The following is a 25,828-nucleotide window of genomic DNA, read 5'->3' on the forward strand; positions in this document are numbered from 1 at the left end:
ACTCAAAAATTGCCTTTAAGATACCCCGCAGACCAGACTTTCTTTCGTTGGGTCTTGCTGTGTGAGGACATATAAATTGTACATTGTATGAATTTGTATGGAAGTAGGTACGCACAACATCGATTGGTATGGGCCGATTCCTCGTACAGTTTGGATGCCGACCAGACTATCGGCCGACTAAAAGTCTGTCTGTAGTCTTGTGCCCGTTTTCACCATCAATCACTAATTTTTAAGTGACCCCTTTGAAAACATAATTCCTGTTAAGTGTTACCATAGGGGTTACTTAAAAAATAGGTGATGGTGAAAATATTTGTGTATGACTCTACATTTACGTGTACCTTCTCCTACGAATCTGTTGCTCATTGCTGAGGATATATTTTTAGGTAGAGAGTTGAATAATGAGGACCTTCAAAACAAAAACAAATTGTTTTGGTTGAGGATTGTTATTAGACTCCCTCGAGCGTGAAGATTTTATTCTTGTCTCGGAAATTTTAGGTGTTCTCTTAAAAAGGTTTTCGATTTTTGGGTCTATTTTACAAATAAACGTGTATTACGACATTAACGATGTCTGTAGTATTTATTCACACGTTATTTTAATTAGGGGTGTGGTTTGTGGAGAGTCTGTTAACACATAGTAGAATGAAAATTCGAAACACTGGACGACGCTGTTGAACTAATTGGTACCGTCCCAATTAAATAACATACCTGTGGACACCGAAAATAACCCCAATCTATTAACTCCTCGTTTTAGATTTTAATTAATGTACAAATTGTCTACAGCAAAATATTTCTCAGAGAGGATTGCTCGGAATTACTAATCCGATACTGAAAACTCTTTTATGAATAAAGAACTTGAGCCCTTTATGCTACATTAATGCCGAACATTTTGCGGTCCTATACTAAAGTGGTCGAAGGCTTAGATGAAAATATGAATAGGTTTTTGCTTAAACCTATCCGTTTCTAGTTATTAACAATATTCACTGAGCAGTGAAACTATTTCGATGATTGAAAATTAGTGGTATTGGTGCCTGGAACGTAAATGTTCCAAAGAGTACGATGGAGCGATTGTGACTATCAAAATTCAAGTTTAGTTCTTGGTAAAATAATTAAACTGACGTCAACTTATATTGGACAGCATGTACCTAGTTGATTTCACCTTAGTCAAAATATTGTGGTTTCACACACATGTACTATATGTCACAAGGTTGGGTCACAAGTAGATGTGCGAATGCGGTAGGTACACTCTACTTCACGCGTAAAGGCTCTATGAACCTTTAAACTGGTTCTATTACTTCCACGATTTGATATACCTAGATATTATCACTTTCTAATCTTAGTAACTTTAGTAGCTCTAACTACATCGTAGTTTCGTTCTCGTAAAATATCGACAATTCTAAGAAGAGGTGCGTTTTGAGTAGTTCACATACAAAACTGGAAATAAAACCTTCAAAAGACACAAATACGTCTTTAAATAGGGATGTTTCCTGGGGAAAAAATCAAGAGTATTAATTAGTCCGTCAGTTAGCTTATCAAAAACTACTCGACACCTATTTTTCACTTTTTAAAACTAATGAAAATGTAAAGAGATAAAGCGTGCCAAAGTTCTAAAGAAAAGGCCCGTGACGTCAGTGAGTGCGTAAAAGTGCTAAACTTTGTGACGTCGCGCGGAACTTCAACGCACTATAACTTTGTAATTATTTGTTTGATTGACAATTAAAAATATACGTGTCCAATATTTTTTTATATTAAAATTGACGGACTAAAAAACTTTTTTTTGGAAACTAGGCTAGTTTGTTTGTACTTAAATTGGAATAAACGCTCTTTTGTAATTTAGTGAGTCTACTTCACATTATTTGCACTGTGATGTTGTGCCAACACGGCCGATTTTAATTATTCCCGAGGTGAGTAATTATCTTACATAAAGGGTTCAGTAATTACAATATCCTGCAAAGATCGTGTTTCTGAGGTGTCTGGAGAGGCATTGTGCCTCCATGTGCCTCCTTAATATGGGGATGTCGGGCGTTCTCGTAATTGAATGGTAAAACAAAGCAAGAAACAATATGAGGCAGGTAAATTATGATAACCGAAGGCATTCTTGGATTTGGATTCCTTTTCCCTTCTGTTGCTACAATCGATTTTCTGTTAGGCTGAAAGGTTGACATAATGAAAACACTAGAAAATGTGTGTGTGTACTGGAAGAGAATGCCACTCGGCATGAAGTCCGCCACTGTATTACTTTTATGTTTAAATAAATAAATAGAACACTGGAAAAATAATTTTGTTTTGAAGATCTTCATCCTAAATTTATAATCTCTAATACTAAATCTTAGCGAATTGAGATGGTTAAAACTTAGTTTTTAGATCTTCAGGTTCCCTTTTTGCGGCCAGTAACCACTTAATGTCTGTTTTCGTTAATTCATCCCACGGTTTATGTCTAAAAAATATACACCTACCCACACATAAGCCCATTTATACGAGTACACACTACACGCGCTCGGGGCGTGATCTACGGGATGAGCTGACGAAGAATTTGTTTACAGAAGGTTTTAGCCACTTCCACTGGTACTAATTAAAGTTTAATCTTTTTACTTTTTAGATAAAGTAGATTAAAGGCACGTTTAAACATTGAGGTAGATTTGACAATGTTTCGAGCGTTTAGAAGATAATTTATTTTCATCAAATTCAAACAGCAATTTTGTTTTCATCCCGGAAAGCGTTTCATTCGGCCTTTTAATCTAAAACTAGATAGCTCCAGGCTTTAGCGTGTGTTTCAAACAGGAATAATTTAAAAGTTAATTCATTTTATATTAACTGACTGATATAGACTCGAGAAAATTTTGTTTATTTAGATTTTTCGATGCATATTTTTATAGTCTACGAGTAATGTTACTTGTAAGTGATAATGAGATATTGATGAGATTATATCAGTTCTTAAAAAACTTTCAGATCAGCCAGAAGTCAGCAGTTGCAGGCCCCTGTACCTTTGCCGGGCCCTGGCCCCCAGTACCAAGCAAGTCATAAGCGCGTCCTCCCCATTCCAGGCAGAATCCGGTTTGGATGAAAAACGCAGGACGTTTCTTTAGTTATTAAGTAGCACTTACAGTCATCATGAAGGACGTGTATGCGGTCATCTCTCGTGACTCTGACACCGCCCGCAGTCAGCAGCTGCAGGTCCCTGGACCTCCTCCACAGCACGGGCCGGCCCCTGGCCCCCAGCACCACACACGTCAGCAGCGCGTCCTTCCTACTCCTGACCGACATCCAGCTCGCACTCTATGACTTTGGTTCTTAAGTAAAACTTACAGTCATGAAGGACGTGTATGGCGGTCGTTTCTCGTGATCCTGACCTCCGCCACAGCACGGGCCGGCCCCTGGCCCCCAGCACCACGTGGTATCTACGCGTCTTAGGGTTCTTCAGTTACACTTACAGTCATCATGAAGGACGTGTATGCGGTCGTCTCTCGTGACCCTGACGCCGCCCGCAGTCAGCAGCTGCAGGTCCCTGGACCTCCGCCACAGCACGGGCCGGCCCCTGGCCCCCAGTACCACACACGTCAGCAGCGCGTCCTCCCCACTCCTAACCGATACCCCACCAGCTGGGGCTCGCATCCACGCCTCTTTAGGCTCCTCATCTTCTTGAGAACTGCCTGTGGACGTGCTTGCGCTTTCCACCGATTCGTTTTTCAATTCTGTGGACAAGGAGAGAGCTGTGTGAGTTTATTTTGTTTATTGTTTCATATTTTCGATTAGTTAGGATAGGTAATGGACACAAAATCACAAATTCACAACCAATATCACACTAATATTATAAAGGCGAAAGTGTGTATATTTGTTACTTCTTCACGTCTAAACGGATGGAGCGATTTTTAAAAAAATGGTTTGGAGTTAGCTGACACCCTGATTTAACACATAGGCTACGTTTTACCGCGGTTAACACTGCGAGGAACTGCTAGTAGGTAATAAAAAAAAGTCAAGAAAAAACTCCCATCAGAAGCAATCCATTTTGGTCTGTTTAAAAAAAGATTGTAAGGTTAACTGAATTTTCACTCTTCTCTTTTTGAATTAAGTATTTTACAAACAACACAAAGGAAATACCTACTTCGTTAATTTATTTGAGGCTTGAAACAAATTAACGAGGTGTTCCAAGAATAAGAACGTAATTTTATAACTTATCTACGACTTTATTTACTTTAACAGCGAACAATATTTTTATAATTGATTTGGTGTAAGAAAACGAGCGTCAATAAATTGCTGAAGGGCTTTATTACAATCTTACAACAAAATACAAAAACAAGGTGATGATTATGATTATGATTATGATTCCATGCACAGACTTTTCATGTAGGTACATAAGTAGTTGTAATTGGTATTGCCGCAAATATTTAAATAAGGCTGATGTGATGTTACGTTGGCTGGCTACATAATTTTACTTAAACAAAGTTTGTCACGCTTAGGATGAAGTTCAATGCAGCTTTTAGCTCCAAAACTGCAGATGTCGACTTTCATCAAACTCTAGCACTAAATTATAATGTTTAGCCAAGTTATTAGCTTTACATACATTATCATAAACAATACATTTTCGAACATGTAAATTCTGCTGACAGCTTGACGCTGAAACGCTGTTGATAATTCAATCTACATCGTTCTGCAAAATTCGTCCGTGCTAAAAGTCGAAGCCTGTCGAAAAATGGATTGCAAAAGAACGAATTCATTTCGTTATTCTGCAGAAGTTTGTTAAAATAAAAGTTGTTTATTTCTGGGAACAAAACGGACGGCAATTATTTTTAAATAATCCACTTATACATATTTTGACGGGGAAACAATGAGGGGCTTTTGGAAGGTGAATGCAAAAAGGTTAGATGTAGCGTTCAAAAGTACCCCTAAAATTATAGGCGACATTTTTGCATTGTGAAATTAACAATTTAACAAATAAGGCTTAGGTCTTAGGCTAGTACGTACTAACGATTAGCACGTATTGTTATCTAGTAAATCTATAATATAGGTAACCATTTATTAAATTAAACAATTGAATTGTGTAACATAAGAAATTGCGGTTCAAGTCTCTTAGTTAAATAAAAACACATTATTTTCTAAATTGTCTTTTACTACCAAACATTAAATACTCGTACTTATTTAAGTTTTGCTTTATAAAAGTTTTCAAAATAGACGACACCCAGACAAATTAATTCAATTCGGTCCAGACGTTCAATAGATCTGCATCTATTATAACAAGCTGTTGTGTTGCCAGAGTTGTTTAATATTAAATACAATTATTATCTTTTAATAATATTCCGTTGGCAAGATCTTATCTTTTCGTACGAGGATAATTAAATTGGATGCAATTATACTGTTAATTAAGTTTTAAAACGAATACAATAAAAAAATGTATTTCAGTAAATGTATTTAACTAACTAGCGGCCGCCCGCGACTTCGTACGCGTACCCTGTTTAACCCACTTAGGGGTGGAGTTTCGTAAAATCCGTTCTTAGCGGATGTCTACACCCTATAAAGACCCTACCTGACTTTCAAGTTTGAAGGTGTTACTGTTTAGTGAGTAGTATCAGTATTATTGCGCGTTTATGAAGTCATTATTTAGAAGTACATAGCTTAAAAACCGCTCGCTTACAAAAAAAACACGTCACGGATTCAATAAAGCTCCATATCTGAATCCTTCCAGTCCCAATATTGTACTTAGTAGGTTTTGTATCGAAAACCGTTAACCTGACCGCGGCCACCCCTGATGGAGGTCTCCTGGACCCGTGGCAGCTCGCATCGCGAATATAAATGTCAGAAAGGCGAGAAAAGGGGTGTGGTGCCAGTTACAGCGGGCTTACTGTAGATTAATAACGGGGATGTAACATCCTTAGTCCTACTTGATGGAGGCACCTTATTGGTTTATTTGTCACCCAACAGCATGCATGTACCTATGGGAGTAGGTAAATAGCTATTATATTATGAGGAATGAATTAGAGAAACGAGATAGCAACCGAAACGTCAAACCGTGAGTACATGTGTAACTCATATAAAAATGTCGCGTTGAGACCCGTGTCTCTATTTTACTCGTAGTTGAAATGGAAAGCGAAAGTTTAAAATGTTATTAACGAGAAACAGGCATTTATTATTGGCGTGTGTCTTTGCTGAAATATGATTGTGTTAGGAGCAGGAGTCAAAACAGTCCATATTTTGTGTTTGAATCGCTTAGTTGAATACAGTTTGGTTATAGGTTCTGTTAACTTTGGGGTAATTGATGATCTCATGAATACTTTATTTCTACCTCTTTGACGACTGATAGCGTTTAATTTATATTCATATATGGGTGTCACGACAGCCATGGCTATAGCTGCAGCTTTCGTTCTCTAGCAGGTATGTGAAATGCACTTTACTCACTTTAAAAATGAACAAAACTATATTTATTTTTATACTACTGCTAGACGCGTCCACGCCCCACCTCATTGCGATTCCGCGCTCGCCCAGGGCGGGCGGATAAAGAAATCAACGCAAATTGAGCATCCAGCCGCTTCCATTTCCCACATATTTCGCCCGATGAATCAATCTCTATGATAACAGCCGGCCCGAGTTTGTTAAGGAGTTTATAAGGCACACTAAGGTTGTATACAGTAGGTTGAGTAAATATAATTATAGTGGGTAGGTAGATGTTGCGGGAATTTGAGAGACCAAAAAGAAACAAATATTGTTACAATAGCGACGAGGAAGTTAGATGCATTTTAAAGCTTCGGCCAAACCAACGCGTGCAGCTCGCGTCGGCGATGGCAATGGGGATGGCGATTACTGCGTGAGCATAGATCGCCGCGACCAATGACAGGTCGCGTTGATGTGTACTCATCGCTACAAATTCATACACGACATCGCCATCGCTATCGCGCACGTAGGTTGCACGCGTTGGTTTGGTCGAACCTTAAGTTGTATCAGACATCTTCAGCAGCAATATTTAATCAATTAGCTTTTACTCTCTACGTGTAACAGCTTTGTTCGTTGTGTTCGGATGTTTGTGTTTTTTCAAAGACCGGATGAACTGGGAACAAGCCTACCGTGTTTCCCCGAGCTGTCTGCATATTCCAGCTATTTACTACCCCCGCCTTACGTGAGTGGGTTAGAGATTTGCATCTGTATTCAATTTTGCGTATTCGAATGAAAACTAGAATCGCCGATAAAGTGCTCCTTGAAATTTTGATTCGTTTTCGCTTTTAACTCGAGCGAATATTTGATTTAGTGAAGCGGACGGATCGTTTATTTTGCTGAGTTTATTTACTGCTTCGTTTATATGTTTAGAATGAAATAATTTAACGTTTTAGGAATTTGCAGTTCACCGCTACTGGACATAAGCCAAAGAAAATGATCTCTCGCTTTTTTCGTTCCGCTTTTGTCAGCTATCTTCTTGATATCATCAATCTTTTAGTTGGAAACGTGATATGCAAGGAAAATTAATAATAATAAAAAAAATATGTTTATTTTCATAAAAAGCTAGGTACAATACAAGGCAGCAGTAGTTATTGCACTAGGCTCGCAGACCTGTGTCGCAAAAACTATAAGTGGGTTTACAATTTTTGAAATATTATTTTAAGTACTGTAGCTCCGGTTCATACTAATGAATTTAGAATAAGAGCGACTTTGAGACAAAATAAAAAGGTTAAATTAACAAAATATAAAAAAGCAAAAAACAAAAGTGTGAGTGTGTTGAGTAGTGTGTATTAGTGAGAGTGTTGTGGTTGTGTAGTGTGCATTAGTGAGTGTGATGTGTAGTGTGTATTAGTGAGTGTGATTGAGTGTTTGTAAGCGCAGTTGTTAACAGGTAAGGGCAGCATAATTATCAGAAACTAGATGTTATTGGGAAGAATCTGTTCTGTTTCCTTATATGAAAGGTCCAGTAGCCAGGTTTTAATTACCTGTTTAGCATGTCGTGAAGTTAGATTTCGTGAAGTTAATTTGACAAAATTCCAGTAACAAACAATATTAACGTCGTCCTACCAAGAAATTGTATCTAAAAAATAATACTTAATTTAAGCGGGAATATAAATAAGAATTTATGTTTTATGAGCCTGAAAACTCGTGTAGAGCAAAATAAAAAGCTGGTGTAAAAATAAAACGGGAAAATTCCGACGCGTCTAAGGATCCCCGCATGAGTAGCACGACACACCCCAGGAAGAGGTATTTGAGTTGGAATTTCTGGGAAAAATACCAGCGAACAAATATTTTGTTTATTTAGTAGAGCAAGAAAGCCTAACACGCCATAACATTAGAATAATCGTGTTCAAGGGAATGTGGCGGGAAACTGAATTTAAGACTAGCGAAAACATCTCAACAGGCACAAGACGATACATACGAAACAATCTTTAAGTTTTTCATTTTATAAAAAGAGTCCAGTTTCAATTCGTTTTGTAAAAGAAACATTTATTACCATAACTGATTGCATGATTTGCTATCTGTTGCTGTACCTTAATAAATAAATAAATGAACTAACTAATTCCTGCATCAATTTGTTTTAGAAGAGGGGTCTAAATGCCTTTCATATTTTATTAAATACTCGTATAATATGTTTGTTTTAATTTTAACAAATTGTGCTGTAATGATTTATCTAATCTATTGAGTATGTTTTATGTAAACAGTATACTAAATATTGTTAAATGATACCTACTCAAGACTGGTTTCAACATTGTGAAAGAGCAAGTAATATTTTGCTATGTAGAAGCGGCTATAAGATTCTACCAAGTATTTACATGTTAAGCATGACAAACAATGTCCTCATATTTTCTGAGTACGAGATTGCAGCAGGTCCTGGGAACATTGCAATTTCCCTTGAAGCCATATTACGTTATGGGAAGGGGGATATTGCATTCAGCAGCGATAATAGGGTGTCGCAAAGACTCCCGGTAAACATCCGAGGTTAGCGTGACACAGTGTCTTAGGGAATCGCGCTTGTTCTCCATTATTACACATCAAAGTAAAAATAAAAAATCCAAACCCATTTTAAGTAAGCTTCTTTTACTTTTAGCTGGTAAAACCCCAGATATAGGTACTACAACTATTACTATTGTATGGTATATCACATATTATACTACAACTATTGGTATTAATGTGTCTCACGTCATGTCTATGCGAGACACATAATATCGGACAAATAAATTCACCACTAAACCTTTAGATAGCGATTTTAGACTCATACCAGAGTTAATACCTACTAATAAATGTAAAAGTTTTTGAGGATGGATAAATGAATGGATAGTGTTTGTTAATATTCACGCAAAAGCTGCTGAAACTTAATGATATAAAACTGAATTTGATGTGAACGAAACCGTGATCAAAATCTAGCTTTATTAACACTTACGAGGACACACCTAAAAATGTCGGATAACTATCTGAAACACAAGAAGGCTATCCAACGTCTAATCTCCCCACCTGTATGTATCACCACTTGACATTACAGCCCTAGAGTGGCATACAAGCTCATCTCACCCGTCGCCAGGATTTTCCTACGTTTAGTCTATCCCTCTGCATAAAAGCCTTTTTTACTTTTTCCCTAACTTGGTTAGGTTTCAAAATAGGCGTCGGGACTGTTCACGAAATGGATTTCTTGTGTTCTCTGCTATGAGTTTTTAATGAGGTTCCAGTTTTAAACCCGTTTTAAAGATGCTCGGATCTAAGTACTTACTTCATTGGTACGGTTTATTTATAAGGAGTTTGTATTCAAAGTAATTAATTTATTTTCTTTAAACAGCTTTTTTGCATTTGCATGGAAGTAATTTAAAGAAAGGTGGATCGACGATTTGGTGAAGGTCGTGGGAAGAGCCGGCCTTTGTTCAGCAGTGGACGTCATTCGGCTGAAACGAACGAACGAACGAACGAATTTAGAGAATTTTAATTTCTTTATTAAAGAAATTATTTTTAGCGCTATACAATATGCCGCTACTCATTAGATTTCATTAAAAGCTATAAAGAATATTAGAGAGTTAATAGAAGAGGATTATGAAGAAAAATTTTACAACTCAAAAACATCACAATGCCATGAGTCTATACATAAATTAGAATAATTATTATTTACGGGATTGCTACCATGTGCCTTTTAATTAACGAGCCTCTGATATTTTGAGATCTCTAAACAAAGTCTTTCTTCGATAAGTTAGCAGGATCACAAATAGAGATCTATCCAGCCCTTCCCAAAGTCTGAACACTTCTGAACACTTACTTTTTTAACTCGTTTAAGGGCTAACTTTTTATTTGTTTTCACTTGGGAGTGGGACGGCTTGAAATGGGATTTTTACGTACTTTTTACGCTCATATAATGAGGTTTTGTTGTCAAGTTAAATAAAAGCTCTGGAAATGTTGACGAGATTGTTTTCACTGAAAAAAGGATTACCTTCATGGGGTACGACAAAAAATAATTCATTGGGAAGGTAAAATCAACAATGGATGGCTGCCGTCAGCTGACAACATCTGTCACCCATTTTAATTTCATTCAATACTAGCTTTTCTCCGCGGCTTCACCAACGTGAAATTTAGTTTGTCACAGATCGTCTTAAATTATAGCCTACTAGCTTTTCGCCCGAGAGGCTTCGCCCGCGTGGAATTTTGTGTCACAGAAAACCTTTATTGCGCGCGTCCCTGTTTCAAAAACCGGGATAAAAACTATCCTATGTCCTTTCCCGGGACTCAAACTATCTCTATGCCAAATGCATATTTTAGATTTTAAATTCATTACAATGATATACCTAAGTTAATACATTGTTGTATTTAAAATGCTAAAACCAGAAAAAAGAAAAATAAATTAATTAACATATTAAACTTACATGTTAAGTGACGTCATTATTTGCTCCGTGATATTCAAGACTTCTCTAAAGTTATTGTATAAGGCCATGAATCTTTTTCTTCTTTTAAAATATTTAAATATTAACATTAAAATATTCAAAACAAAACACTTACAAACTCAGAGTAATTCAAAATTAAGCGCTTGCTTTTGTTTTTTCTTTTTTTCTAATAAAGCGGCTGCAAATTCTAGGCTGCCAGATGTTACTTAAAATATTTCGACTAAAAACTTTTAAGACAAACCTTTTACTTTTGAAGTAGTAAGTTTATGCCTTTCAAGGCATCTTTATTTTAATTTCTTTGGAAGATAATTGCCTATTTTATTTATAACAAAGTATGGCGGACTCTAACCTTTTTTATGATTTTAATATCAAATTATGAAAATACCTTACCAACTTAAGTACTTCGTATTGCCAAAAACAAGAACTGCCTAATATTCTATTAATTTAGTTCATAATAATATGTTTAAACCTACATCAGCTTGATTGACGGACATTTCTTTTTGTAACAACAACTTATCTCCAGATTTTATAACACACACTAACAATACCAAAAGGGGGGCAGAAGTTGCTCGCGTCCGTAGGAAACACCACCTTTTCCGAGGCCCACCCTACACGTGCCCCCTGGGTGGTGCCAAATGAGCGACAACGCCGAACAACAGGCGGCGGTTAAATAACCTGACCATCTGGTGCACCATAAACCAAGGAGGACTAAATCCCTCCTAAAAGCATGGCCATGTCACCTTGGGAAAGCGACATGTGTAATCCTCCCACCCCCTCCACCCTCCCCCCCCACACCTCAATAATCCTCACTCCTCCCCATCAACCCACTCCTCTCCAGTCTCCCACCCACCACACCCTACATAGCCGAACCGTGGCGGCGCATAACCACACCGGGCCCGCAAAGCCCTGGGGCACTAAATACCCCCTAAAAGCTCGCACCACACTTTCACCATGGGCAGGTGGCAGTGTGCGTTACTATCTTCCGCCCGCACACCTTATGATGGCAGACTTTAAAAATGTATTGCCCCAGGAGGGTACCACCGAAGGTGGAGAATCCCTCACCGGACCCAATCCGGTCTGTCCCACGTACTCTGGGGGGGACAAAGAATGCCACAAGCCAGGATCTAGCCTGGATTTAACATGCCTAGCAGAGGCGATCCCATCCACCGCGCCGGTCGACACCCTGTCGCCCTGGAACGTGGTGATGCACAAGCGGCCCAAGAAGGGCGATAAGAAGAAGCAGCAGGAGCAGCAACAACAACAACAGCAACGACAGGGAAGCAAACCGGCTCGTGTTCGTCCTAGCAGGCGAGCGAGACAGAAAGCCCGCCAGTCGCTAAACTCACAAACACCCCACGTGGCGGAAACGCAGCGTGAGAATCTGCCGTCCACCTCCAAGGTGTTGACCGATTCGCAGGGCACCACGAAGCAAAATCCTCCACCACCACCACCACCACCACCACCACCACCACCATCATCATCACTACCTCCTCCTCCCCCACCCCCACCTACGTTACCCAGTCAGGCGAAGGGTAAGGCTCCGGGAGGTTATCACGGTCGGCGGACTGCAGCGACGGCAACCCCTGCGCTTGAAAAGGCGCAACCTGGGAAGTGTGAACGCGCTTCAGCGAAGCGCGCCCGACTGGACGAAACCAGGTCTCCCAGGGGGGAAGCCAAGCGTGCAAAAACCGACGTGAGGCCAAAGCGGACGATGAGCTACGCGGATGCGAGTCAATCGCATCTGCAGATAGCGGTGACCACCGTCCCGCCGAGGGACCTCACTATGAGCCAAGCGGAGCGGATCCGTATTGCTATCGATGATAGAATCACGGATACTGCTCTAACCCCAGGCATGCATGCTCCGTCATTGCGCGGTCGTCCCTATCTTTATGAGGGGGCTTTCGCGTTTTGGTGCGAGGATGCAAGGTCCCGCGAATGGCTGGAGAACCAGGTGAAATCCATTCCCTCACCTATCCCGGACACAACCCTGACAGTTGTAAAGCTGTCAGAAGTAAGGAGGAAACTGAGAGCGGGACTTCTCCTACACAGCCACATTACCGACCCGGTGACGCTGCAAAAGGTTATCAGTAACCAAAACCCCTGGTACAAGGTGGACACCTGGCAGTGCATCAGCGCCTCGGTGACAGAGGGAGCAGAAGAAGCGGAGGAAGGTCTGTCGTCTAGGTACAAAGTAGTGTACCTGGTCCTGGGGATCCCTGAGGACCAAAAACAGACCATCCTCGATAGAGACCGTCGGGTATCACACCTGTCTGGTGGTGGCTACATCAGATTCTTCAGTAGCAAGGAGGAAGAATCGGAGGCCACCACCACAACCACAGCAGCGACGAAGGAGACGTCGACCCCTGAGCCTTCCACCTCAGCTCCCCATCAGGGTCAGAGCGAGTTGGAAAAAGCCTCGCCACTAAAGACGGAAGGAGGGACCAGCGAAGACGAAGATGGCCTCCTCAACAGTCCCTAAGTCCACCATCGACGTCATACAAACAAACCTCCAGCACAAACAAATAGCGGCGGCGTCACTACGCAGGGTGCTGGAGGTAAATAACAATAGGACCGTCGCCCTGATCCAAGAGCCCTGGATCAGAAACAACAAAATCTGCGGCCTAAACAACACAGGAGGTAAGTTACTAGTAAACACCTCCATTGATAAACCAAGAACGTGTATTTACATGCCGAATACGTTAAGCTGTACCATGTTAAATCAGTTCTGTTCCAGAGATGTCACCGCAGTGAAAACCGTGACAGAACAACAAACCCTAGTGCTAGCCTCAGTGTATATGCCAAGTGAGGATGCAGTTCCCTCACAAGAACTCACCGCACTGGTACAACACTGTAGAGAGCAGGCCTGGGGCTTGATCATCTCCGCAGACTGCAACGCACACCACCCGCTGTGGGGAAGTACGGATACAAACAAAAGGGGTGAGTTACTAACTGAATATTTATTCCAATCGAACCTGAACATTATGAACAAAGGAGCTGAACCCACCTTCGTAAGTTCAAGGTACCAAACTATAATAGATCTGACGCTGGCAACACATGAGGCGGCGGAACTGATTGAAGGCTGGCATGTGTCAAACGAGCCATCCTTTGCAGACCACCGACGCATATGTTACCAAATAAAAATGAAACTAACTGACCCTGTTCCATATCGTAACCCCCGTAAAACCGATATAACAAGGTATACCAAAATACTAACCAAAACACTTAACGATACACAAATGACAGATGTAACACTTAGCACTAACAATATAGAGCTAAACATACAACACCTCACAACTGCTCTAACGAAAAGCTACGTAGAGTCATGCCCAGAAGTTACTCCCAAAGTTGCGAACAAAGGTTCCTGGTGGGGGCCGGAACTTGAACGCCTTCGGAAAAAACTCAGGACACTTTTCAACCGAGCGAAAAACACCAGAACCAATGAAGACTGGAACAAATACAAAGAAGCACAGAAGCACTACAAGAAGCGGATCAGATTCCGTAGTAGAGAACACTGGCGCAATTTCTGTAGTAGCATAAACTCAACAAGCCAGGCTGCTAGGATTAAGAAAATCCTATCAAAAGGTGATCTCAATCTACTGGGCTTCCTAAAGAAGGAAGACGGCACCTACACGAACACGGAAGATGAAACAAGCACAATGCTGCTAAAAACACACTTTCCGGGTTGTAAGATCACATCGATCGCAAGGTGGCAGGATGAACAACAAAGCACACCGACAAACGAAGAGTGGAAAATCGCCAATAGTATAGCAACAGCGGATAAAGTAAAATGGGCGCTAAATAGCTTTCAACCCTTTAAATCCGCAGGACTGGACGGAATCTTCCCAGCGCTATTACAATGGCAAACAGCCCAAATACTCAAGTACCTAGTACAGATATACCGGGCATGCATAGCTTTCAAATACATACCCAAGCCATGGAGGGAAGCAAAAGTAATCTTCTTACCGAAACCGGGAAAAGAAGACTACACACAGGCAAAATCCTTCAGACCAATTAGTCTAACATCGTTCCTACTAAAAGGACTAGAAAGATTGGTAGACCGACATCTCAGGGATGGCGTGCTGAAAAGCAAACCACTACACCCCCAACAACACGCCTACAGGAAAGGCAGATCAACAGAGTCGGCTCTACACATGGTAGTACATAAAATAGAGTCGGCCATCACAAACAAAGCGTCAACTCTTGCTGTCTTCATAGACATAGAAGGAGCGTTTGATAAAACTATGCACAACAGCATAAACCACGCCCTGGAACAATTCAACGTAGAACCAGCCGTAAGAAGCTGGGTCACTGAACTAGTTAGTAAAAGGGCGGTTCAGGTGGTGGCGAACACGACTACCAGAGCAGAGGTTGTCAGAGGATGCCCTCAAGGAGGCGTCCTATCGCCACTACTATGGAACATGGTAGTGGACAGTCTGTTAAGGAAACTAAATGACAGAGGGTACACGGCCATTGGATATGCAGATGACATCACCATACTGTTAAACGGAGGGGCTGAAAACGTGCTATGTGAAATAATGCGTTCAGCCCTGAACATTGTTGAAAACTGGTGCAGCGACCACCAGTTGTCAGTAAACCCAAACAAAACTGAACTAATCCTTTTCACTAACAAAAGGAAACTACCAGAGCTCCAGCTACCAGAACTCTTTAAAACAAAACTCTCCCTCTCAACACAAGTGAAGTATCTGGGCATCACCTTTGACCACAAATTGAACTGGGCGAGTCACATTGAAAACAAGACAAAGAAAGCCTGTATAGCATTTTATCAGTGTAAAAGACTCATTGGTAGCAGATGGGGTCTTAACCCAAAGATAACACTTTGGCTCTACACATCAGTTATCAGGCCCTCTGTCACTTACGGATCAGTTGTCTGGTGGCCCAGAACAAAACTATCCACAGTAAGATCAAAACTCCAAAGCCTGCAACGTCTAGCAAGCATAGCGGCCACCGGTTGCATGAGAACCACACCATCGGCATCACTTGAGTACCTTCTGAATCTTAGACCCTTAGATCTCATCATTCAGGAGGAAGCGCAAGCAGCCGCTCTAAGACTTAAAGGAAACGGCCTATGGAAGCAAAACAAGGAGACAGGACACTCTGCGATCCTGCAGAAAACCATAAAAGAAATACCTCTCACTGAGGCACCAATCGATAGGATACCCTGTGAACACATTTTCGACCGAAGATATGATATCCAACTTACAGCGGAGACGCGAGATTACTCTGGAATCAATGAAGTTAGGATATACACGGACGGCTCCAAAACTCAAACGGGTACAGGAGCTGGTGTCTTCTCGAATGATCTTAATATAAGAATATCAACAACTTTAGATAAACACAATACAATTTTCCAAGCAGAATGCATTGGAATCACCAAAGCAGCACAGGCGGTAACAGCCAGAGACATCCGAGGTCTAAATATAAGAATTATCTCGGATAGTGCATCCGTACTGCAAGCGCTACAAAGCAACACAATAACAACGGCCCTTATATTGGAATGCCATGAAGCGCTCCAAGACATTGCAGCTGTAAATGGAGTTACCCTACAATGGATCAAAGGGCACAGTAACTCTTTAGGCAACGACGCAGCGGATGAACTGGCAAAAAGAGGTTCGGACACAACAGTATTTGGCCCGGAACCAATACTGCCGATACCACAAGCACAGATCAGGAACTGGCTGCGTTCCAAAACAGAAGAAAAACACCACACAGAATGGAAAAATAGCGAAGGATGCAGGCAAACAAAAGATGCGGTTCCGGACGTATCGAAAAAGTTCTCCCGCAGCCTCATCAGACTAAACAGGGACAGCATCCGCAAGGTTTTAAGTGTCATAACAGGACACTGTATGCTAAACAAGCACCTATACAACATAGGTGTCACAGACAGCCCACTGTGCAGGGGGTGCATGGAGGCAGAGGAAACACCGCAGCATGTGCTCATGGAGTGCAGTAGCGTGGAAGAACAACGGGCTCAATTTCTTCGATCACCGTCGTCGCTACAGGAAGCTTGCAGCAGCCTGGACGGGCTGCTCGCCTTCTGGGGGGATCTGGGGTGGTTGGAGTAGGAAGATAAACCACAAATCGCGCACAATGGCCCTATCATGAGGCTAAGTGCGGTATTCGATTGCCCTGCAAAACTAACTAACTAACTAACAATACCAAAGCTAAAAAGTCTAGCATTATTATTTCAAGAAAATTCTCTTTTAATAATACCGTAGACAATCCTCTTGTGAAAATGGCGGAAGGCAAGTTGATTGACTCGCCCTTTGCCGCTCCGCTTTATTGCAGACTTTTTGTAATAACTAGCCTTTATTGGAGAAATTGAAGCAAATTGACTGCGGTGGCTCAGAAAATTTCAATGTCTTTCTCATTTTTTAAGCTTTGACGTCTGGCGATTATTTTTTAAAAAGAAATTATTAATATTGTATACGAGGGTTTTTCTTTGAACGTGGTATTTTTGTGTAACAAACTAATTTGGGAAATCTATGTATGGTTTCTGATAGTAACACGAGTACACTGAGTGCGTGGGTTTAATATCCTACTAATATCCTACTTAATATTATAAATGCGAAAGTTTGGATGTCTGGATGTATATTACTCTTTCACGCAAAAACTACTGAACGGATTTTGATGAAACTTTACTGTATTATTGTTTATAACCCAGAATAATATTATTAGGCTAATTTATGGCGATCTGTGACAAAGCTCACGCGGCTGAAGTCGCGGGCAAAAGCTAGTACAAAATCATCCCGGGTCATCCAGAAAAGCAAACGTAAATCCCTCTCCAAACTGTCAGAGGTTTTTCAAAAGTGCGTATTTTTCTTCTGCCATAAAACCGCGATCACCGTCTTCCACAAACCCTGGCATTACTATTCATGAGCTCAGCTCGAGCCCGCACCGGTTCCATTAAATTCACTCAACCCAAATGCGTGCACGTAGTGCTCGCGCCAAGTTCGCTAGATGATCGAATGAGCAGAAAGTTGATGTGCCAGACTTTTCTAGTTTATAGCTTCATCTCTAGGAAAGTTATAAATGAAAAATGCAATTGTTAAAAGTGGTTATTTACAGATAATGGAGTGTTATAAGGTATTTTTTGTTCTACATAGATCGATAAAAGTTATGAGTTAATTATAGCTCTTGGTATGTGCATTTGATTAGCAAGCTGAAGTGGCAATGGGCAGGGCACATAGTACGCAGAACTGACAGCCGGTGGGGCAGCAAGGTTCTGGAATGGAGGCCGCATACCGGAAAACGCAGCGTGGGACGTCCAGCTATAAGGTGGACCGACGACATCGTAAAGGTAGCGGGGAGGTGCTGGACGCAGGCCGCTACCAATCGATCAACGTGGAAAGCATTGGGGAGGCCTATGTTCAGCAGTGGACGTCCTGTGGCAGAAATGAATGATGATGATGATGATGATGAAGTGCATTTCCGTACTTTAAGTATGTCTGTCGTGAATACTGCAGATCTTTTACATGTGAAATGTTATTGTATGTAAAATGAAAACATCAGGTTCTAATCCAAAACGCAGAATACGATAAGACTACAAAAATGTTTTTTCCTCCACAACTTGCCTCCACTCTACTGAAATGTGGCAAAATCGTAAAACTTGGCCTTATTTTGGCATGGAATGTTTTTGATGGGGTTTATTTACGGCGATCAAACCCGATGTATACATCAAACGAAATTATACTTTAAAATGGGTACTTTAGAGTCACTTTTTACTTCGTAGGTATTCATGTAGTTGTCTGGGCGAGGTTAAATATTGAGGGTTTTGTGGAGCAGTCAATCTTTACTCTGGTACTCAAATGTTGGTAAAATCAGGAAACGAATTTGGGATGTCAATTTGAAGTATAAATTGCTTTATCATGTTTTATTATGATTATTTTTGTTCTAGGAATTTTTGTTTTCTTTCTAGTAGATGAGGATAGTTTTACTGTTTATAATTAGATTGCACCTATAAAATGCCTCCTAATAATATCTGGAATGTAATACCTGTGACTGAATCTTGTTTTATGTAAGTACTTACTTAAATGATTGCATCACATCCAGTTGGCTTGCTGGGCGTCAGTTTTTCTTTATAAAACACGATTTCCTTAAGTGCCAGTTGGGAGGATTTCATTCAGCCACTGCCAACTCTTCATAAGGTAGTTGGTTCCTACACTATTTTTGCCTAAGTTCTAGGTATGATTTACAAAATTGTATTTTAATGTTTCATATGATTTTCAACTTACTGTTAAAAGCTAAATAAATATTAATTTCGCTGCAGTGTGTGTAACATGCTCACACTTGGCGCAATATCAGCACACAAGCTGTAACGTGTTACAGCTGGTATGTTACCCCCAGCGTTATTGGGTCCGTGGCCGAGTCCCCCAGTTGTCGACGCACCCGTGGTCGACGCCCCCGGTCAGTTAAATTCGATTTGAAGCAATTTTTAATCAAATGTACAGTCAGGCACAAAAATGTTTATAAACGAATAAATATTTATTAGGCCAGTAGAATTAAACACAAAAATGAATCTAATGAAATGAAAATAATTCCTACAAAAGTTTTTTGTTTCTTAGTACTGCTGGTTTTGGGTTAAAATTTTGCTCCCAGATTGCATAAATAGCGTCAAACATGCATAGTTTAGTATAATAATTAGCTTGTGAAACTTTTTTCGTTGACTGTACTTAGTGCAAAAGCCGAAAAAAATATGATATTAAATTTATTTAAATCGGGGGAGTCCACCACGGGTGCGTCAAATACTGGGGGACTCGGCCACGGACCCGCGTTATTTAACTGGAGTGTGACACGGACGTGTCATGTGCGAGCAGTGGGGTGTTCTGACTTTGATTTTCAAATGTTTTTCCTCTTTTGTTTCAACCATTGTACAGTTGACGCCTAAAGTGGTCAAAAAGTTGACAAATAACCTTATTACACTTGTAACAAAGACGTGTTGCGAACTTATAGGCTACTTTGGGTGTTAGGAACTATTTGACGCTGACTGTACAGGCGACGTCACATCCAGCTAAACACAACGGTGTCTTATTGTATTGTTGGAATAGGTGCGAAATTGCAACAAATATGTATAGTCTGATGGGCTGCTGTTGACTATACATAGCTTCTGTATTCTCTGATAAATATGGCTTTATGGATTTTGTTTTCCAGGAAAATCACGAATTTCCACAAGCTTACTTTGTTTTTATGATGAAGTCTAAAACTATATACAGGGTGTTATGTAAATGGGTATATGAGCCGACACTAGTCCATGTTAACATATGCACATAAATGGTATGGTGAAGTCAGAAATTTGATATCATCATTTTATTTTTTTAAATGTTCATGCAAAATAAAATTAATAAAATCAGATTTGTATGAAAATTAAAATAATTAAAATGATGATATCAATTTTCTGACTTCACCATACCATTTACATGCATATGTTAACATGGGCTAGTGTCGGATCATATACCCATTTACCTAACACCCTGTAAAGGTATACTCCAAACAAAAATAACGTGCTTTAAGTCTACCTAGCTGCCATTTTCATCAATATACACTTATACAGTCAGGGTGTTTGTTGGTAAAGAAGTTGCAAAAATGCCCCAACTTAACGAGAAGCATTGCAAACATACCAAATTGCTCTAAATATTACATAATTCAAGAGTAAATCACCTGTAACCCTTTATAGTAGAAATAAGAACATAAATACCTATGGAACTTGATAGAAGTTATTTGAATGACAACTATCACCCGCACCATACCTCAGAGAAAATGAAATGCTCGTAATAGTGGAACCTAAGAATTGTTATTTGGAAATTGTATAACTTGTATGTGAGCAAACGCTCTGAGGACGTCGCAGACACATTCTTGATGAACATTTTGTACGAACACGATCGAATTTGTTAAATTATGGTCGTTAGAGTAGTAGGTAGGTAGGTATTAATATTTGGATCATTTACCAAGTATGAATGCCAGTAAGAACGACGATCGGTGGTACGCAATTTATTAATACTCATCTTCTTTAACCACCTACCTCTTGTTTCAGTCACATAACCACCTACCTGGAGTCCCTCAGACTCCTCTCTTCTCAGGACTCTAAACAATAAACTAAGTTGTCAAAAGGTAAATTAAGTTAATAAATGTAATTTTAACAGTGTTTTATTTCAAAAAAATATATAAAGGCGTACACAAGACATTTGTCAAAAAAAGCCTAAATCTCTTACAGCGCATGCGACTGGTTACGACAAGAAACAAATTCACCGGAGTCTGAGAGACCCCAGGTAGGTGGTTAAGGGTTAACTACTCTCTGAGATACCTCTCACAGCCGTCGGACGTGGGGTAATTTTCTATGGAAGTTGCAACTTCTCCTTTGATGAGCTGTAAGTTTATACTCGCATGCAAATGAGTGGAGGTGAAAATATACAACTTAGCAGTACTTGAAGACTTGCATAGTTGAAGATGTTGTTTATTTTGAAACTCAAAATCGTAAGCTGGAAAATGTTTACACATACTTACATAAGTTTTTAAAGTTATGATAAGCTTGCTTTACTCATTATCTTTGAATGTACTCGTATTTCAGAGCTTATTATCATTTCAATGTTTGTTTGTAACTGATATCGATATAAAGTTGATAAAATACCGTAAAAATAAGTTCTACTCATCCTATAACTAGTATATTCCTTATTTTAAGTACCTACTCTTTGTTGCATTAAAAATATTTATTATATATAAATCGTTGTCTGGAAGAGATTGCTTTAATAAGCGATAAGACCGCCTAAATTGTGCCGTATCTTTCTCTTTAATTTCTTGTCTTGTGTGCTTTACAATAAAATGTATCGTTCGTTTCAGCCAAATGACGTCCACTGCTGGACAAAGGCCTCCCACCAAAGACAATAAAATGTATGCTATCTATCTATCGTTTAACGATATAACTTCGCCTATAAAACACCGATGTAACGAAGCCTTTTCTCAAATCAAACAACTTCCCAAAGAAACCTTAACTTAATTCATCCCACCTTGAGCGAGTTAATATTCGCCTTCAGCCATAATCCTTAATTAAGATTGCCTTAAGTAAATACCGAGTTTGCAACTCAAACATGCGTCATCAAATATCAGCTGACTAAATTAAAACCGTCTGTGTACGAGCTGGAGCCGTAGAGCAAGAAGAACAGACAACACAGTCCAAAAAGTCCACAGTCTTTAAAAAAACGATCAAAAAGTATTTTTCAAAAACCTTTTAAAATGGAAATAGAAAAAAACTTAATTGACACATTAATAATATTTACAATAGTACAGTATTGCCATTTTTTTTCCTGCAATCATTCAAGTATTTGGCTAAAAGGATCTGTAAGTTACTAAGTAGCTGGCATTTGTGTTTTGTTAATTTATTCAACTCGGTCTTCGTTCACGCGGTCTTTTGCCCAAATTTTTGCAAAAGAGGGCTTCTTATCTTAAGCTTTACTAGTTCGTTTTCACTCATAAAATACACGATATACGTAGACTACTAGCTGTCTAAATTGCGAGCTTAATGAATGGAGATGTAGAGTCAATAAAACAGAAAGCTCCTAAAGCATAGCTCATTTAAGTAGGTAACACAAACATCAAGTATTACCAACAGACTAAATTAAAATCGACGGTACGTGCGAGCTTTAGAATGAGACGTAGAGGGCATAGAACCAACAGCACACTAGAAAACAAACATTTACTTTTACTTTTAGAGTAAATTAAAACCGGACGGAGGAATAGAGTAGGCAAATCAGAGAGCACGCTCTATAAACGAATTCGTCGTTTAACCCTTTAACTGGTATAGAGAAAAATATTTTTCATTAGTTTTGTACCTTATGTTTTCTCAATAAGGTTCAAAATATGGTGGCAACAATTCTGCCACTACCAGGTAAAGGTTTAAAATCAAATAAGTGTCGAAATCGAATCTCTAGCTTAGGAATGTATATAGATTCTACAATAAAATCAAAGAATTTGAAAATCATTCTTTTAAAATTTTCAAAATATCAGAAAAAATACGACTTTTAAAATGTATCTAATTAAATTATAATTTACACGGTAGCTGTAGCGTCTGTGCCAATATAACTTGTTAAAAGTGACATAGATAAATAAGGACAGGCATTCAATAGCACCAATGACGTTCAAACATTAACGTTATTTCAGTCGAAATGTCACCGTAAAGATCAGCCAAGTCAAATGAAACGTTTCATAAAGTAAAAGACAAGTAAAGGAAATGAAACCGTAAGCCAACGAGAACAGACGATCTTATTAGGGCATAAGACAAAGAGATAACATCAAAATGAAAGCTCTAAGTGGAAATAGTGTCTTCAAACACCAGCTGAGACGAAATGAAATGGTCTTGAAACGTGTAGCACTAACTATTGGCATAGATAAAATAAAACAATAAACCGATGAAACACATAATATTATAGAAACACAGGCCAGGTAATCATAACTTCTGTTACTTAATTTTAATTTGAATTTTTGAATGGGATAAATTATTTAATGAAGATTTTGTCGAAGTTGAATGCTATAGTAATGATGTATCGTTTAAGTCTTAAAAATGTACATAACTCACTTTTTACCTAATTTTCATTTAGTCGAAATTGACGTAGGTGTAATGTATGATGTTGATGAATGAACTGTTCTCCCCTCGCTGTTGCAGCTCAAGAGTTGCAGGAAATTCATTATCACCCCACTACTTCGGGCGCCCTATATTATTCACAAGTCGTGAAATAGATTGGAAGAAGCGTATCCAGTTTTCTAGGACTCAGTCGAAGTGAATTTCTCCAGTTCTAATTTGCCTGTAGTTTTCAAAAATTCTATTAAAAATAATTTTATTGCAGTGGAAATATTTCTTTCTACAGAAGCTTTAAAGGTGCCGTGGATTTTGTTTATAAAATATTAAAAAAGAAAATCCTATTGATAAATAGACATGCTAGATTATAAATGCATCATCATCATCATCATTGAAGTCAGAATAAAAAGCGCCTTTGAGATATCTTAATTGGATTCTTTTAATTCAATGTGTTTGCCTTTTGGGTCTTCTTAGACTATTAATGGCTATCAAATTATTTCAATACTAGCTTTTGCCCGCGGCTTCACTCGCGTGAAATTTAGTTTGTCAGATCGTCATAAATTATAGCCTATATGTTATTCTTCTGGGTTATAAACAATAATACTGTAAAGTTTCAACAAAATCCGTTTAGTAGTTTTTGCGTGAAAGTGTAACAAACATCCAGACATCCAAACTTTCGGATTTATAATATTAGTAGGATTAGGTAGGGACTTAACAGTGAATGAAATTCAAACTTCAAAAATGTTAAAGTCAGTAAGTAATTCTTTTACACTAGGAGACAATATGCCGCGTGTCAGATTGCACTAGACACTAGTGCATTATCCCTTTCACATGCCACTTGAAAGGGAGGGAATCCCCTCTCATCCCCTCGCGAGATGTCAACACCTGAGTTATTGTTATCCGAGGGGTTAAGCTAAGAGCCGAGTAACGGATTATAGTGACAAATACATTTTAAACCATTTTCTGATTTAATGCGTTGAGATAAAGAATGTAATTCAGAATAATGTTTGTGTTTCTTATTTTCTAATGCGACCTGGGTTCTAAGCCTAAAATGGTAAATAATTAACCGCCTCTGTGGTCTAGTGGTTAGACCACCTGCTTCAAACGCTGAGGTCCCGGGTTCGATTCCCAGTGGGGGCAGAATTTTCTGTTCGGTTTGGTTGGTGGTAGGGTTTGTTCCAAGTCCGCCTGGCTAGCTACCACCATCTTACCTAAGTATGTCGCCATAACAACAATGTTAACAGCATTGTTGTGTTCCGGCAGTTAGAGGTAAGATAGCCAGTTCCTCCGTGGTTGAGGATTCCGGATGAAGCTCGCTTCCACCTTCGGCCTGATCATCACTTACCATCAGGTGAGATACAGGCCAAGAGCTTCCTCGTTGTGGATAAAAAAAAACTTTTTCTTTTCGTTCGTTTCAGCAGCCAAATGGTCCTGTTGGACAAAAACCTCACCCGAGGATTTCCACAACGACCAGTTCTGCGCTGGTCGCATCCAGGTGCCAGGTGTGAAGGTAGAGCCTTCACCATTTTGTCGGTCCATATAGTGCATTGGTTCCCAAACTTATTTGAGACGCGCCGCCTTTCGACCATACAAATAATTCCGCGCCCCCCCTCCTACAGTCAAGTTTTATTGGTCGTATCTGGAAATGCATTCTCTCAGCGGTCGCAGGTTTTTTATACTTACACACAAATGGGCGCGACCCCCACTTTGGGAACCAATGATCTAGTGGGAGGCCTGTCCACATTACGTCTTCCGGCTCATGATCGTCTTTCGAGAACTTTTCTGCCCCAACGGCCATAAGTTCTACTCGTAGTTGGTTTCTTCTTTTATGTTGATTGAAAAAGGAATGACAGATTTATTGACTCCAATTGAGCCATCGGACTGAGCACGGAGGTTGAACCACAGTTTAACTCTCCAAAATTCCATTTTAATTTAAGAAAAATATTGGTGTCAGTGGCTTTATTTACAATAAACAGATTTTTTTTTTTTAAACTAAGGCAAACTTAACTCTAAACAAAATAAAAATATAAACTTATTTTACTCAAAAATAAAAGTGTGTCCGTGAGGCAAAGAGGCGAGAATGCTGGCTGCATTTCCTCGCTGAATGGCAATACTAAGCCTTTGTGCAAGGAAAGAGCCAGCATTTAGATTTTCCGAAATTTTAATTAATTTAGGTGAAATGGTCCGAAACAGTAATTTAGCATTCGGTCCCCAAGGTCCGAAGGTCTCGACACCAAAAGGCGCAAATATGTAGTCATTAGAAAGTGACTCATATTTGCGCCGTTTGGCTAACTCAGCCGACTCTGCTGCAGCCCCAGCTTTAGCAACTGATTCCCTGAGGTGGGAAGGGGCTAAAGTATCGACACATGTAGCGTCCCAAACTAAAGCCCGTCCAACGGGGACGCCCAGGGAACCAGAGTGAGAC

The 25,828-nt window shown here is 39.6% G+C and overlaps 1 protein-coding gene across 1 annotated transcript in view; it reads right to left on the reverse strand.

Annotated features, from left to right (window-relative positions):
• The window catches only part of LOC135078586 (Ig-like and fibronectin type-III domain-containing protein 1), a 221,827-nt gene that overhangs the window by 40,033 nt on the left and 155,966 nt on the right, over nt 1-25,828 (reverse strand). Inside the window, exons 5-6 of the mRNA XM_063973116.1 lie at nt 3,425-3,689; nt 3,102-3,250 (exon numbers count right to left, since the gene is read on the reverse strand). Of these exons, the coding sequence (XP_063829186.1) occupies nt 3,102-3,250; nt 3,425-3,689 (414 nt within the window). The remainder of the gene's footprint in view (nt 1-3,101; nt 3,251-3,424; nt 3,690-25,828) is intronic.

Source organism: Ostrinia nubilalis, chromosome 15 (genome assembly GCF_963855985.1).
Source record: "Ostrinia nubilalis chromosome 15, ilOstNubi1.1, whole genome shotgun sequence".
Lineage (NCBI taxonomy): Eukaryota > Metazoa > Arthropoda > Insecta > Lepidoptera > Crambidae > Ostrinia > Ostrinia nubilalis.